The following is a 17,114-nucleotide window of genomic DNA, read 5'->3' as shown; positions in this document are numbered from 1 at the left end:
CAGATAGATGCTAAATGTCATAAGCATTTTTTTAAAGTAAATTGCTTAATGTTTTCAGTAGATGAGCAGTTAAAACAAACATGGAACGTAGGCCTACTGATCTATTTAATTTAAATTTATTACGGTTCATACTAATTTTCCGAAGCCCATTTAAACACATTACAATGTTATTATAAGGCTGTAATCATGGTTCGAATTAGAAGGTAAAAAGAAATAGAAACAAAACTATATCGCTCTGTTTAAAAATGAAAGACACATGTTCTCACGTCAAACAGAATAACATTAAGAATAATGAATAAATAAAATCAACTAATTTTTCTGTTTTAAATATCCTGATGGTAGTATTGTAAGAAACAACCTTACTCACAAATGCACCATTTGAACCAAGAAAAAGTTCAATCAAGCCCTATATTGATAGCGATTAACGCAACATGGAGTGATATTTGCAACAAATAAATAAATCCTTCCTTTTGTACTGACATTTCACTCACCACTGAAGACAAGAGCCAGAGAAAGAGAGCAAAGAGGGAAGTTTGTTTACTATTTAGTGAAGAAAAGTTAGTTTAGGAGTAAATAATAGATAACATTTGCATTTAGGTCTATTCGTGGAAGTTTTGTTTGATTCATTTCTACTAAATGTATCGGTAGGGTTGGATTACTTTTGAAATGTATTTCACTACAGATTACAGAATACATGCTGTAAAATGTCATGTGTAACGTATTTCGTTAGATTACTCAAGGTCAGTAACATATTCTAAATACTTTGGATTACTTCTTCAGCACTGGTAGATATTTTCATACTCTGCCAGTACAGTAAGACAAAACACACATTAAAAATACATTCTCTGAAAAACCTAAATATCTTATGCAGTGTTGTTTCTAAAGCAAGATAAATCAAACTGATCTTGTTTTAAGGATTTTTTAGATATTTTTACAGGAAAACAATAAAACAATTATTATAAAGAATATGATTTTTGCCCTAATATCAAAGGTCTTACTAGAAAAATAAATGATCAAACATGAATTTTCTTGATAAAAAAATATGATCATGCCTGGTAACGTGCATGTAAAATGGCTAGAAATAGCATTTTAGCTTAGCGTAAAGCTGACAATTAACACAAGGTGTATTTCTATTTCTTCTGCTCCAAACTTACTTCAAACTTACTTCTCTGACTGCTCGTATGAATGTAACACATCATAAGAAAGTGTTTCACCGCTGTTCAAATGCACTTTGGATCACATAATATGTATGCATACATGTTTTCCATCTGAAAGGATTAAATATTAAATTAAACAAATGACAATAAAATGCAATGTAATCTCTTCAGTATTTAAAATACTTTTTGAATGTAACTGTATTCTAAATACCAATGATTTAAATTGTAACTGTAGTGGAATACAGTTACTTATATTTTGTATTTTAAATACGTAATCCCGTTACATGTATTTCGTTACTCCCCAACCCTGTGTAACTTGTTACAATAACGATGTGTATCCATTAACATGACACAATTAACATGAAAAATGACCAATGTTTTTACACCATTTTTAATCATGGTATATGTCAATTTCTGCATACACTTACATATTTAGTAATTTAACAATTAAGAACTCACTTGAAACAACAATTAAAAATATGATGAATAAATTAACAAACCAAGATGAACAAATGCGTGAAAAAAATATACATTGTTATTTCTTGAAACCTAATTTGGAATGTAATACATGCTACATGTGCATGTGTTAACGTATACAACCTTAATGTAAAGTGTATAATTAAATCATAAACCCCACACCATCATCCAACTGAATGGTCGCAATGTCGCTTGTTTCAAGTAGGCTACTGATTTAGTCACATGTATTTGGACTTTGGATCTGTAGCTCTATCAAGGGGAGGGTTTTAGGACGTCGGAGATGGCCAGAGGAAAAACATACTCGAGCAGTTTCGGTTACACACAGAACTCTTTTCTGCTTCTTAGAAAGCGGAATTTGGCGTTTAAAGTGGCGCTATGATGTTTGTGAAGCCCTTAAACCGAAGAACATTTTGGTTGAACTGTGTGAATACATCTTTGAAAGAAGAGTAGAAAACTTTGAAGACCTACGGACAACAGGTGCGACGGCACCCGGATGATTTACCTGAGCTAGCCATGGGTTAGTCTTACATTCTTCAATAGCTAATTATATTAGTATTTAGTAGTTAGTATTATATATAAACGTTCGATGTAGTTTTATCATTTCAAACATCAACTAACGAATGTCTGAAAACAGGCTTAATTCAATAGATACGGACTTGCCATTGGGCCTATTTAAAAAAAAAAAAAAAATTACAAAGAAAGAAAATGGTGATCATCACTGTGAATGTCTTTTTTTTTTTTTTTTTAATAATAATAATAATAATAATAATAATAATAACAAGTACCAAAAGAGGAACAAAATATGAGGAAGAAGCGCTCGTTTCTTCTCAGTGTGGACTTTTCCTTAAAGTATTAGCCTTAATGTCTTTTTTTTTTTCTTTTACAAAAAACTAAATCTTGAATGTTGGATTGTCATAATTATGATTTACTTAAGCATTTATTTTTTATCCACTATTTATTCATTTTCCCTCCCAGATTTGAACCTTGTGGGTGAAGGACTTCTCTTTGGTTATGTAAGCCTCTTTAATTCGTATCTCATCTAAACGAGCGAGGAAAAACATCTTCCCGGGAATCTGCTATTATGTATGAGGGGGCCAGCAGTGGACCCGTCGGGTCAGAGGAACATTTCAATGCCTCTGTGGGAAAAGCAAGCGCCTTTCCCTCAGAGGAACCAAAATACTCACTCTGTAAAGTCTCAGGCAACCACGGAAGTAATCCCGATTCCCTTAAAAACAGGATAACAAGCCAGTTCCGCTCAAATCTTGAAGAGCGCCTTTCTAGATATGGTGCTCGACCTGTGCCTCCTGCGATTAGCGCCTCCACCCGCAGATCCAGATTCCAGAAACAGCTGGAGGTCTGTGAACCTGGCAGCAGCGCCTCCCGCAGACAATCAGTTGATGCTTCCGAGAAGGGCTCTCTCACTACCACTATGCGTAAGAAGTACTTGAAAGAGTTGTTTCTGAATAACAGATCTGGACTGTCAAGTATTATATCATCCAGACACTCGATTGTATCGTCCAAAGACAGTGAAGAGGATGCACCTTATGGTGTAAAGGACACTATCAACAGCTGTGCGCTCTGGGCTTTAGATCCCATGGAACACGCATGGATGCTCTCTGCTGTGGATGGGAATTATGACACTATGCTGGAATTTCTTGCAGAGGATCCCAGCCTTCTGAGCAGAAAAGACTTTATCAGTGGTTACACAGTTCTCCATTGGTTAGCCAAAAATGGAAGGGACGAGACACTGATTCAACTTATCAAGCATGCTGAAAAAGAAGGGTTGCCGGTGAATGTGAACTTGAGAGGCAGTGGAGGTCTAACACCTCTTCACGTGGCTGCCATGCATCACCAGTACATGGTCGTGAAGCTTTTGGTTGGCGCATTTAGTGCAAAAATAGATGTCATGGACTACAGTGGGAAGAGAGCATGGCAATATCTTAAGCACAACGCACCAATGGAAATTAAAGAGCTTCTCGGAGCCTGGGATGACGAACACACTGTAAGGTACTTCAAAGTGAACAACAACAGTGCGAGTCAAGCACAGCCAAAACAAAATAAAGTTGGAGTGGAAAATCCAGAGGGCAGAATTGCACAAAAGGATGTTGTACAACGTTGGTCTGCTAGAAGAAAAAGTCTGAGAATTGAATTTCCTTTTTAAAACCAATAGTGTTATATTCTCAAAGGTCCTTAAAGTTACCCTTTAACAATTTGTTCATTAAGAAAAAAAGACTTCAACTTCCTTATGTAGCCAGCGGTTACAACTTTTCAGAAGTCCTTACAGGTGAGCTTTTGTAATATATGTTTAAGAAAATCTAATTCACATGGCAAAGTGCCAACTGCTTTCTGATCCCAGGGTTGCCTCAATGTGTGCTGTGCATTTTATGAATTAAATATCTTTGAAAAAACCATGGAAATTCAAGAGTTTGTTGCTAACCAATAATAAATTGCCCTCAGTATGGAGCCAAAAAACTCAGAACATTGACACAAAGTGCCTATAAATGCATACAGGTACAACAGGGTGTATTAAGCCATGTTCACACCACCAACGACACAAGTGACAAAGAGACATGCTCCCATTCATTTTCAATGATAACAGAGACCGTTGGTGACTAGATGTGGGTGTGGCGACCGACACGACTACTTTGAATAAAGTTTAATTTTGGGCAAATGACGAGCGACATTCGGGAGCGACTACAATTGAGTGAAGACAGTGGAGTTCATGTCACCCGTCTGCTGAGTGTGAGACACTGGAGTCGAGTGCAGGCAATTTTCTGTGTGCTATTTCACAGTTCTACATCATTTGTAACTACACACATGGATATAGCCTAATAAAAATGATGCATGGAAAACCATGTTGGCATTCTGAGTGAATTTCATTCATATATTGAAAGATTGTCTTTTAATGAAATGATGCAGAGAGAACTGATTCATTGTCAAATTAGAATTATATCTTAGTTTTTCCAGCAGTTTAATCTGTAATCAGCATTTCAAAAGCTACTGGCCAGACGTGCAGTCCACCAATTACATTAGAGGGACAGCAGTAGGAACGGTCGGCCACTAGCGACATCATAGTATAGAGACTAGTGACACAAGTGACAATGTCGTTTGCGGTGTGAACGGAGCTTTAGTGCAAAACCTCGATTTATGTGCAAGACAACATTGTTGCAAAACCACTAATTAGAAGTATCAACTTCTGACATTTAGAAGCATTCTCACAAAAGGGAAGGGGCCAAATAAATCTGGTTAGATGACAAATCTTTTATTGTTTTGCAAGGACATATCCAGAATATCTGTACAAAAGAGAGACTACTGTTTCAGATAGCATGGCTTCTCTCCAGGTCTCGATGAGTTGGTGGTCCTGGCAGGGAACAGATGAAGGGGGATACTGAAATATGCCTCGTCTTTACAAGCCCAGCTTGGTCCTTCTCCAGTGTCTCCTCTTGGAGTTGTATCTGCAAACAGATTTCCCAAGGATTTTTAATCAACAGCATTGTTCATTAATGAAAAACAACATGGCCCAGCAAATGCTGAAAAGAGTTATTTCAACCTTGTTTCTAAAGCGATACAGGGTAGAAAACTAATCTACACCATGCACGTTACTTTTATAGCTCATCAAAAAATTACATGTACTACATACACACACACACAAAAAATAAAAAAATTAAATTAAATTAATTACAGCATAAGCATTTTAATATATCATTTTAAAGAGATTGCATTTACAGCAGTTTCTCGCTAGTGAAATAACTGAGCAGAACATAATAAAAAAGAAAAAAAATTCTATAGAAATTTACATGACTTCAATTCTTTATGTCCTCCCAGGACTGGAAATCACCATTTTAAAATTCCCTCATATTTCCAAGTTTCCAAAGACAGTGGGAACATTGATATCACTTTAGAACAGTTTACTGGATCACAGCAAATATGCAATCTGTAAATCAGCCACTGGTTAAAAGGATAGTTCACCCAAAAAAGAAAATTCTCTCATTATTTACTCACCCTCATGCCATCCCAGATGCATGACTTTCTTCTGCAGAGCACAAATGAAGATTTTTAAAACAATATCTCAGCTCTGTAGGTCCATACAATGCAAGTAAATGGTGACCAAAACTTTGGAGCGCCAAAAAGTACATAAAGGCAGCATAAAAGTAATCCATATGACAAAAGATTTTGGGTGAGAACCAACCAAAATGTTACTTTTTCACTGTACATCTTAACATTGCAGTCTCCAGCCACAATCATGATTTCACGCTCGATTACACTTCCTAGCACTTGAAGCATGTGCAGCACACTAGGAAGTGTAATAAAGCATGAAATAATGATTGTTAAGGAGATAGCTGATGTCAAGCTTTAGAGTTAAAAAAGGACATTTTGGGCTGTTCTCAGCCAAAACAGATTGGAAAAACATAGACTTCAGTAGACATGAATGAACCGCTGGAGTCGTATGTATTACTTTTATGCTTTATGTGCTTTTAGAACTTCAAAGCTTTGGTCACCATTCACTTGCTTTATATGGACCTACTGAGCTGAGATATTTGTCTAAAAAAATCTTAATTTTGTGTTCTGCAGATGAAAGAGTCATACACATCTGGGATGGGATGGCATGAGGGTGTGTAAATGACAATTTTCATTTTGGGGGGAACTATCCCTTTAAAACCTGAAAAAGGCAAGCTAAAGCATATTCTTTAATGTCCATTTACATCACCATTGTACAATCTCACATTTTATTCTTAAATGCATATAAAAAAAAAATTTAAAAAAAAAGCACAATTACAGTCCTATATAATCTGTCTCCACTATAGAGCTTTCACATGTCATATGGGAAATGACAGCACTTATGACTACAGTACAAGGATGCTCTCAGCAGGTTAATGGCAGTACTCCCACAAAAGTTAGCACTGTAATTGCGTCCTGCTTTCGTGGACAAGATACAAGGTCCAGTGCCACTTTAAATGTCTACATACCCTAGTTACGTCCACGCAAACATTTGTGAAGCAAGAACCACCACTAATCCATCCATCCATCCATCCATGACAACATACCTGATCTTGTTGCCAGTTTTCATCCTAATCCATTGAGGGATCGGCCTGTTCTGTTTCTGCTTCTTGGCGAGGAAACGTTTTATTCTAAAGGTCTTGTGTGACGCCTGAAACATAAATGTGAAGCACGTTGTCAGGTATTTTGACAACCATTTGCAATGGGTGAAGTTCGCGATCCCGCAGTGTTTTACAAGAGGTGTGGTGATCTTACTACGATTTCATTATTTACCGAACATAAATCCATCCAATATTTGAGCCCAGCAACTTTACACTTCATTTAACAAACAAAAAGGCAAGTATATGACAGAAATCTATTACTTATTCAACGATGTTTAGCGATTTTCACTTACCATTTTCAGAACGCAATACGTTCACCACTATGGCGATAGCTGAAGAGAAGGAACCATGGGGAACGCAAGTGTTGTATTTCCGCGTTAGGACACCAACATACTCCTATTAATCACAGCGACACCCAGTGGATCCACGAAGCTACACCGAGAGGGGCCGTTCACACAGAACCTGTTTATGCGTCCATATGCACAGTTTTTTTTTTTTCTTCTTTTTTTTCTCTTCTATACAGACATGAGCTATACGGACGTCTGTGACCGTTGCGCCTCGTCACGTCTTTGGACGCAGTGTCAAGTTAAAGGAATATTCCGGGTCCAGTACGAGTGAACCTCAATCTAAAGCATTTGTGGCATATTGTTGATTACCACAAAAAAATAAAAATAAAATACAATTCTACTTGTCCCTCATTTTCTTGAGGAAAAAAAAAAGGGGGGGGGGGGGGGTATCTGGGTTACAGTGAGGCACTTACAATGGAAGTGAATGGAGCCAATATGTAAACAATAAAATACTGTTTTAAAAGAATAAACACAAGACGTAAACAATATGTGTTAATAAATTAAATGGTAATTAAAGGGTTAGTTCACCCAAAAATGAAAATTCTCTCATCATTTACTCACCCTCATGCCATTCCAGATGTGTATGACTTTCTTTCACCTGCTGAGCTCAAATGAAGATTTTAGAAGAATATTTCAGCTCTGTAGGTCCATACAATGCAAGTGAATGGATGCCAAAATTGTGAGGCTCCAAAATCCAGATTAGGGCAACTTAAAAGTACTCCAGAAGTATCTGGTGGTTAAATAAATGTCTTCAGAAGCGATATAATAGGTGTGGGTGAGAAACAGAACAATATTTAAGTCCCTTTCCTTCACTTTCACTTTCTTCTGTTTTTGTTGATCCGCATTCTTTATGCATATCACCCCCTACTGGGCAGGGAGAAGAATTAAGCAAAAATGTCCTTAAATATTTATCTGTTTCTCAACCATACCTATCATATTGTGTCTGAACACATGGATCTAACCACCAAGAGTCGTATGGATTACTTTTATGCTCCCTTTATGTGGATTTTGGAGCTTAAAAATTTTGGTGCCCATTCACTTGCATTGTGATCAACAAACCAACAAAGCTGAGATATTTTTCTAAAAATATTCATGTTCTGCAGAAGAAGAAAGTCATACACATCTGGGACGCCAGGAAGGTGAGTAAATGATGAGAGAATTTTCATTTTTGGGTGATCCATCCCTTAAAGTGTGATAAAATATCTTACTAACCTTGTCTATGTAAAATTATATACAATTGTACAGTTTCATTGCCATGACGACATAACGCTGTAAACCCTGTAATCATGCAAAAATGAACATTTAAACAAATTACAGTTAAATTAATACACACGTTTTAACTGAGGAATAATGTAAGTGCTTTTATAAAATTATAAGCTTCACATTTCTGTTTTTAAACCCAAATACTTCAAAATCAAATCAAATACTTCCATTGTAAGTGTCTCACTGTAACCTCGATTTTTGTTTTTTAAGAAAAAGAGGGATGTCAAAATTAATTTTTGAGGTAATAAACATTATGCCACACATGCTGTCCATTGAGCTTAACTTATACTGAACACAAAATATTCCTTTAAAAAGAACTTAATGTGTCTCGAGACAACAGCGTTTAGCTCTTTTCATTGCACTGCGTCTAGATTTTTAGAGCATGAACACGTTTGTTTTGAAGGGCCCCTAATGCTGATATTTCTATCTATTTTTATGTTAACTGTATGTTAAAAATGTACTAAACACTTGAGACACAAATTCCTAAAACTAACTGACCAACCAAATGTAATGACCAAATAAAACACTTGAACATGTAAGTTGTTCATTTATTGTCTTTTCAGATTTCTCTTCGCATTTTGACAAAGCTGCAACTACAAAAGGAAAACAAGCTGTGTTTGAGTTATATTACTTAAGGAACCATACAACTGGATTACAACACATTTAAGTTTCTAAACCAAGCTAATTGTATTTTTGTGAGAGTGGTAGGATATGTTTTAATTCCAAAATTAGGGAAGGCCACATCTGTTTTGCATATACTTTAGTCAACTTGCAGAAAAAAACTGACAGTGGTAATGGCAATCAGCTTTATAAAGCATGGCTCTTTTCCCAACTGACCAATTTCTACATGGTAATTTGAATTGGAAACAAAGTATATCAGTAGGCTCTTTAAAAGCTACATCCACGCTATAAGAACACAAACTCATGTTACTGATTGTCTTAGGTTAAATGCACAGTATGACATTGGTTTGAATGGTTCAGGTAAGGTGCAGTAAGATCTTTCTACAGTGTAACAGTGAAATCTTGAGCAAGCTGAGCTTTATTACAAACTATGAAGCAGAAAAGTATGTGAAGTAAAATAAGTTTTGCTGTGTACCAAAAGTAAGGTCACTTTGAGTTATCATGGTCCAATCACTTTGGCTTCTCTCTTGGTTGTGCCCCGCTTCTCACATCTAACCATCAGTCAGGAACTGAATGATTCTTTGCCTTGTTCATGAACAGAAACTTTGGGGGGCTCATTCAGGCACTGGAGGGTGACAGGTATGTGCTCTCATGTCACAGACAGAGAGTTTTTTTTTTATGGGGGAAATTCTTTTGATGGCAGCTCCTTGTATTAAGGTGTAAATTTGCCCTGATTAGAACAGAGCCACTCCTCTCGTTAGACATCTTGCCATGCTAGAACAGGGCTGCTTCTTCACTCTGCCCCTTTCTCTTGAGTATTCTTGGACTCCCTCTCAGCCCTCTTCTCCACTGCTTGTCCTTCTCCTGTACCTCCACCCCGGTTACGGCTCCTTGCCCCGGGCTGGTAGAGCTGAATTGCAGGTCGATCCTAAGGCGGCGATGTTAGGGTTATGATTAATCACCGAAGATATTTGACTATTATAATCAAATACACTCAAGATTAATTTGCATATCAAAAATGCCTGTACCTTATTTCTTAGACGATCCCTTTTGGCACTGTCTTCCCTTTTGTTTTCCTTTGATGGCTTGTCAGGATGAACATTACCAGAGGACTCTCCGGTACTCTCATTCTTTCTCTTCTCCCAAACACGCTCCTTTTCCTTCTTCCCCTCCTCCTCTCTCTTTTTGTAGGTGTTTTCTCCATCCTGACGTTCCCTTCTCCTCCTCCGCTCATCATCCTGCCTTCTGACGCGTTCTTTTTCTTTCTGTCTCCGCTCTCTCTCTCTCTCTCTGTCACGGTCTCTCTCTCTGTCTCCATCACGATCCCTGTAATCTTTATGCCCACCATCCTCTAGTCTGCATGACAAAAAATTAAGACATCATATGAAATGAGAGGGAAAATAAAAAGAAAGAGATTAAATTGAATGAAACAGTATCACTAATTTCCACACTAAGTGACAACTCCATTATGCTCCATTTACTGTATATCTCTAGACTTACTCCAAAAATCACAGATGTGTTTAGTGCAACCAACTTACTTGCCCCCCTTCTCATCTCTGTGTTCACCATTCTGCCGTTTCTTCATGTCTCCTCCTCCTGGAGCTCGGCCTTCCTTCTGTTTCTCCCTGTCCTGTTTCTTGGGCTTTTCTTTTGGCTTTTCAGTATCAACATCTTCTGTTTTGTCTGGTTTCCTCAAGAGCTGTAGACAAAACATCAGGTGACTTTGTTACACGTAACAACCTTAGCAGCTTAAGTAAATGTATTGTGGCAAAGAAAGACATCAGGGATCAGTACTAGATACAAAATAAGTACTAAAGTTAGCACCAAACCTCAAAACTTAATCGTGATATTCCATAAAATTGGCATTACATAGTGAAGTACCTTGATTTTTGGCTGTTCTTCTTTAGGTTGGTCCTTATCCTTATCAGATGCCTTTTCTTTTTTCAGTTTCTCAGCCTCTTTTCGTTTTCTTCTGTCCTCCTCTCTCCACTTACGCCGCTCATCGTCTCTCAAGCGTTTACGTTCTAGCTCTCTTCGTCTCCTCTCTTCTTTCTTTTCTTCTCTAATCCTCTGGGGAGGACGAAATAGGAGTTCATGAACAGACTGCACATGAGTATGTCAATTTATGTAATGACACCAGGCAAATTACCTTGAGTCAGCCTAATGGAGTATTCAGGATATTGCACCCTTATTTTACCTGTTTATTCTTAAGGAAGTCCAAGAGAGGTGTTGTTTTTTTAGCTGGAGAAAGGAAAATTTAGAAGATTATTTGCAATGAGTGAAAACTACTTAAGGTGTATTGTTCTTCAAGACATTTATTGCAGAAACTTACTGCTGAGTTCTTTTGTCTTGGCCTCTATTTCCTCAAGTAAAGTCTCAGGGTTGGAAGGAAATTTTTCCTCATCACCATTGTAGAGTTCCAAAAATTTCTTATAATCAGCATCTAATTAGTAATGTGATAACAATGAATTAGACTAACATTTGTCCCGAGTTAATTATTACCTACAATGATTACAAACAAAGGAAGAAAAACAAAATCACCATCTTCAATTGTTCCGCTTTTGGCATCTTTTTTCTTGCTCCTTTTCTTAGCAATTTTCTGGAATGGTGCAAACTCGACAATGGCTGGATATTCTTGTCCTATAACATGCAAAATAGAAGATAATAATTCTCACGGTTAGAGAAGTTCCAGCAATTTACCAGCACACCAAATATTGCAGTCCTAACATAATAATGATTAATAATAAAGAATAATTAAAAGTCTCTGACATTTATAGAGTATAACATGAGACAGCAGTCCATTCAGCAAAATTTTGATTCTTAACACCATAAGTTAGTGAGTAAACATTAAACATAAGACCTCTACCACCCCTGGAGTCACATGTTTGAATCCAGGGCGTGCTGTGTGACTCCTACCTGGTCTCCTAAGCAACCAAATTGGCCTGGTTGCTAGGGAGGGTAGAGTCACATGGGGTAACCTCCTTGTGGTCGCTATAATGTGGTTCTCGCTCTCGTTGGGGCACGTTGTGAGTTGTGCGTGAATGCCGCGGAGAATAGCGTGAAGCCTCCACACGCGCTATGTCTCCGCGGTAACGCGCTCAACAAGCCACGTGATAAGATGTGCGGATTGGCGGTCTCAGACACGGAGGCAACTGAGATTCGTCCACCGCCACCTGGATTGAGGCAAGTCACTATGCCACCACAAGGACTTTGACCGCGTTAGGAATTGGGCATTCCAAATTGGGAAGAAAAGGGGAGAGAAAACAATAACATAAGACTTGTGAAAAAAGTAATAAAACAAGCATAAACCAAACCTCGATTATCAATGAAGACATAGCCATCAAAACGGTCTCTGAAGAGAACTACGTCCTCTTGATTTTTGAAATTCAGATATGCTCTTGCAAAGAGATGAGGGTAAAGACTGCAAATAAACAAATATCTTGATCAGTCATCATGTACATAATCACCTTTTACTTGTTTCTCTGCTCTGTTTTCTTTTGTAAATGACTGCATCTACAAACCTTGTATCACTAGAGAAAAACTCCAGGTAATCCAGTTCAGGAAGAGGCTGCAGTTGTTCCACTAGTTCTTCTTTGGTTAGGCTGGGAGGTAGCCGTCGTATCACTATCTAAAATTTGATAAAAGAACAAAAAACAACATTAAATATATCAGTCAATATATATACATAGTCAAGGTGACTGAGGTGTTGGGAGTGGAGGGCAGTTATCTATATTCACATGGTAAAATGTAGTCATGCGTGCGTCTTACTGTGATTAGTGGTGGAGCATTAGTTGGTGCGTCCTTAATAACAATAATATCTGAACAGCGATTAACATACAGGTATAATTTGGTGATCTATCTCTACTATTACTAACAACATGTAAAACCAAGCAGAAATGGGAAACTTTGAAAGGGGGACTTGCTAACCAGACTGTAAATATTCGGCATTTTCAGCCATTTGTAGCTGCAAGGTTTAAATCAAATAGCAAATAATATGTCAACGTGGTATTTCCAACACAGTCAAAAACAAAATTCTCAAGTATTTCATATAAAAGCAACTAGCTGCGCTGTTTATAATGTTTATATTTGTAGGAGCAATGTAGCCAGCTAGCCTGCTAACTACCTTTGTCATAGCCTCCTTCTTCTCTTTACTTGATTTCTCGGGTTTTTCATTTTCATCACACTTTATTTCCACTTTCTTTTCTCTGGGGCGAGTGTTTTCCTTGTCCTCCTTCATTATCCTTTATCAACTTTTGCAACGATGTCCAACTTTGTATGTTTTTTATGCTGTTATGAATTGTGTCTGCTGTCTCCCAGTGTGCAACTTTCCGCAGTTGTTTCTCCGTAACACCAACAGGCGTCTCTGATTGGCTGAAACTCATGATGCAAAGAATCTCCCAATAAGGTGAAGAGTGTCCACTCTGCTAAATCCTATCTGGACACTCTTGCTACCTCCAACAACTCCAAAGCCCTAAAAACCATTTCATTCTGTAGTTAATATTTATAATGTTTTTATACTTTTATAATATGTAATTGAATGCTTTCCCGTGCAGACCTCTGGCATTTTTGTTTCACTCTCTCTCTCTCTCTCACACACACACACACACACACACACGAAAAAGTACACCCTCCTTGAATTCTATGGTTTTACTTATCAGGACATAATAAAAATCATCTGGTCCTTAGCAGGTCTTAAAATTAGGTAAATACAACCTCAGATGAACAACACCACATGACATATTACACCATATCATGATTTATTTAACAAAAATAAAGTCAAAATGGAGAAGCCATGTGTGAAAATCTAAGTACACCTTATGATTCAATAGCTTGTAGAACGACCTTTAGCAGCAATAACGTCAAGTAATCGTTTTCTGTATGACTTTATCAGTCTCTCACATCATTTGAGGAATTTTGGCCCACTCTTCTTTACAACATTGCTTCAGTTCATTGAGGTTTGCTGGAATTTGTTTATGCACAGCTCTCTTAAGGTCCCGCCACAGCATTTCAATCAGGTTGAGGTCTGAACTTTGACTGGGCCATTGCAACATCTTGATTTTTTTCTTTTTCAGCCATTCTGTTGTAGATTTGCTGGTGTGCTTGGGATCATTGTGCTGTTGGATGACCCAATTTCAGCCAAGCTTTAACTGTCAGACAGATGGCCTCACATTTGACTCCAGAATACTTTGGTATACAGAAGAGTTCATGGTCGACTCAGTGACTGTAAGGTGCCCAGATCCTGTGGCTGCAAAACAAGCCCAAATCATCACACCTCCACCACCATGCTTGACAGTTGGTATGAAGTGTTTGTGCTGATATGCTGTGTTTGGTTTTCACCAAACGTGGCACTTTGCATTATGGCCAAACATCTCCACTTTGGTCTCGTCTGTCCAAAGGACATTGTTACAGAAGTCTTGTGGTTTGTTCAGATACAACTTCGCAAACCTAAGCCGTGCTGCCATGTTCTTTTTAGAGAGAAGAGGCTTTCTCCTGGCAACCTTTCCAAACAAACCATACTTGTTCAGTCTTTTTCTAATTGTACTGTCATGAACTTTAACATGCTAACTGAGGCCTGTAGAGTCCGAGATGTAACTCTTGGGTTTTTAGCAATTTCTCTGAGCATTGCGCGGTCTGACCTTGGGGTGAATTTGCTGGGATGTCCACTCCTGGGAAGATTGGCAACTGTCTTGAATGTTTTCCACTTGTGAATAATCTTTCTCACTGTGGAATGATGGATTTTAAATTGTTTGGAAATGGCCTTATAACACTTCCCAGATTGACAGGCAGCAACAATTGCTTCTCTAAGATCATTGCTGATGTCTTTCCTCCTTGGCATTGTGTTAACACCCACCTGAATGCTCCAGACCAGCAAACTGCTAAAACTTCAGCTTTTATAGAGGTGGTCACACTTGCTGATGATTAATTCATCAAGGGCATTTGATTAGCAGCACCTGGCTACTACTTAGCCTCTTAATTCCTATGGAAGCAGCAAGGGTGTACTTAGTTTTTCACACATGTAGTCTCCATTTTGGCTTTATTTTTGTTAAATAAATCATGACACGGTGTAATATGTCATGTGTTGTTGTTCATTTGAGGTTGTATTTACCTAATTTTAAGACCTGCTAAGGACCAGATGATTTTTATTATGTCAAGGAGAGTGTACTTTCTTTTTCCCATGACTGTATATATATATATATATATATATATTCATAAAAAAAACATATATACATTAAATAAAATAAAATAAAATACAACCGATAAGAACGCACACTGAGAAACAGCCCATGTCTGTTAAACATGGTTTTACTGTTAGTTCTGTAAAGATTTAAAAATGTTTTATGACTCATTAATAAATTTGACCAGTACTAAAACATCTCTTTTTGCAGAAAAAGTAATATATACATATATATAATATAATTACATTTTGAGATTGTACAATTATAAACAAAAGAAAAGTATGCATTTAAATGCAAGTAATTTTATGGAGAATTTGAAGAATTGTATTTTATCTCCCTATATGTAACTCTGCCATTGTAGAAATTTAGTATTCACAGTCAGCCATGATTACTTTAATCAGTGAGTGAAAGTGTCAAATAAAAGGACAGTTACTGAGATTAAGTGAGTAGGATTCAGCTGGTCATGTGATTCTAACATGGCAGCCCCATGTGCGGACCCTCTCCATGTAGAATAAAACAGCTTTTATAAGGATACTGATATGACTAGAGTCCTCATTTTAATGTGAGTGGCCATGATTTCCTACATATATCGCAAAATTACAATTCATGTCTTTAGGAGTTAAATTTGTTTAATGAGGAAAAAAATTACACCTTTGAATTTGAGTACACCTTTAAATGGGCACTTTTTAAGGAAATCTTACGATTGAAAATGTCGGTTCCCTGAGATGAAGGGAACGAGACATGCTGTAAGCACTATGGGGAGTGTCCTTCACACCTTGTTGAAACCCTTATACAATCACGGCAATCTTCTGATTGGCAATGGTGTCTGAGCCCCACCTCTTTAGGCACGCAGTAGGCCTATATAAGTGGGTGCTCAGTCTCCAGTTCTTTCTTACTGAAGGACAAGAGTGAGTCACTCATATTATAAAACTCTGAAGTAGTAGTGCGGCCAGCTTTCACAATGTCTCGTTCCCTTCATCTCAGGGAACCAAGGTTGCATGTGTAACCGGCAGGCTTAGGGAGTAACTGATCACTTGTAACGGCGCTAATCAGGATACAAAAATTAGGTAACTGTAATTCGTTACAGTTACATAAAACCCCATTGTAATCAGATTACAGTTACATTTAAAAAAATTGGGATTACGGTCAGGATTACAAGTTTTAATTTTTGACAAAAGAAATAGTGAATTTTCCTGACATAAAGTGATACAGACAGCTGTTTGTTTAGAGTGAGAGATGGTTTAGATGCGCGTTCTCTTCGGGTTCTCTCTCATGACTCACTTGAGTCAGGAGCGCCTCCTACCGGCGCATGCACAAATAACACCTGTCTCACATCAGCACTCTTCTCTCCAGGCAAACAGCTGTTTCATCGCGATGGCCATGGAAGAACATGCATCTTTTTTCTCTGAAATTTCGACATTATTTGCAATTTTAAAGAGAAAAGCTAAACAACTTAAAAGTTCAGTGAAATTTATGCCTTCCTGCTGTGTAGATGCTCTCATTATCCAAGGACCTGAGAATCTGAAGGTAATAAGAACCACACAGAAATTACCAGTGGTGGTTCTGGCTTACTTGGTGCCCTAGGCGAGATCCAACATGGCGCCCCCCTTAATATCAACAACAACAACATGAGAAACAGAAATCAGGTAACCTGTCGTGCCGCCCCAGAGAGCGTTGCCACCCTAGGCGGCTGCCTATATTGCCTATGCCAGGATCTGCTACTGGAAATCACATTAGCTAGGTTAGCTAAAATTAGTTAATATTAAAATGTGTTAAAATGAGTTAGCCTTAGTGCTCCCCTGGTTTGCATGGTTGCAAATGCGAACTGTACTATATAGACGGCCATGTTTTTCTGTTCCGTATTGAAGCTGAAAGAAATTACCCCTCCCCTAGGTGAACAGTACTTAAACCTTAATCATTTAAGAAAAAAAAAGTTTTGAATACAACAACAATACAAAAATCAACTGAAAAAAT

General features: G+C 37.7%; 3 protein-coding genes and 1 non-coding gene across 4 annotated transcripts; 1 reads left to right on the top strand and 3 right to left on the bottom strand.

Annotated features, from left to right (window-relative positions):
* Positions 1 to 1,553: 1,553 nt before the first annotated feature.
* Positions 1,554 to 4,747, top strand: LOC127417706 (ankyrin repeat domain-containing protein SOWAHB-like). The gene is made up of 2 exons (XM_051657883.1): positions 1,554 to 2,151; positions 2,610 to 4,747. The coding sequence occupies exon 2, from the start codon at positions 2,716 to 2,718 to the stop codon at positions 3,793 to 3,795; it is 1,080 nt and encodes a 359-aa protein (XP_051513843.1). The 5' UTR covers positions 1,554 to 2,151; positions 2,610 to 2,715; the 3' UTR covers positions 3,796 to 4,747.
* A 128-nt stretch (positions 4,748 to 4,875) lies between these two features.
* On the bottom strand, positions 4,876 to 7,149 carry rpl39 (ribosomal protein L39). The gene is made up of 3 exons (XM_051657901.1): positions 7,027 to 7,149; positions 6,680 to 6,783; positions 4,876 to 5,089 (listed from the first exon to the last, which is right to left on the bottom strand). Exons 1-3 carry the CDS (start codon positions 7,027 to 7,029, stop codon positions 5,041 to 5,043), a joined length of 156 nt encoding a protein of 51 aa, XP_051513861.1. The 5' UTR covers positions 7,030 to 7,149; the 3' UTR covers positions 4,876 to 5,040.
* Positions 6,423 to 6,555, bottom strand: LOC127418485 (small nucleolar RNA SNORA69). The gene has a single exon (XR_007893495.1). It is a non-coding gene; the product is annotated as a small nucleolar RNA SNORA69 (small nucleolar RNA).
* A 1,721-nt stretch (positions 7,150 to 8,870) lies between the features above and the next one.
* On the bottom strand, positions 8,871 to 13,316 carry LOC127417696 (regulator of nonsense transcripts 3B-like). Its single transcript, XM_051657858.1, has 10 exons — positions 13,088 to 13,316; positions 12,486 to 12,592; positions 12,279 to 12,385; positions 11,506 to 11,604; positions 11,297 to 11,407; positions 11,162 to 11,205; positions 10,846 to 11,034; positions 10,503 to 10,663; positions 9,993 to 10,320; positions 8,871 to 9,892 (listed from the first exon to the last, which is right to left on the bottom strand). Exons 1-10 carry the CDS (start codon positions 13,199 to 13,201, stop codon positions 9,758 to 9,760), a joined length of 1,395 nt encoding a protein of 464 aa, XP_051513818.1. The 5' UTR covers positions 13,202 to 13,316; the 3' UTR covers positions 8,871 to 9,757.
* Positions 13,317 to 17,114: the final 3,798 nt, after the last annotated feature.

The sequence above is a fragment of the Myxocyprinus asiaticus genome, chromosome 27, assembly GCF_019703515.2.
Source record: "Myxocyprinus asiaticus isolate MX2 ecotype Aquarium Trade chromosome 27, UBuf_Myxa_2, whole genome shotgun sequence".
In the NCBI taxonomy this organism is placed as follows: Eukaryota; Metazoa; Chordata; class Actinopteri; order Cypriniformes; family Catostomidae; genus Myxocyprinus; species Myxocyprinus asiaticus.
Note: the sequence above shows the minus strand (reverse complement) of the source record. Positions and strands in the feature narration are given on the sequence as shown.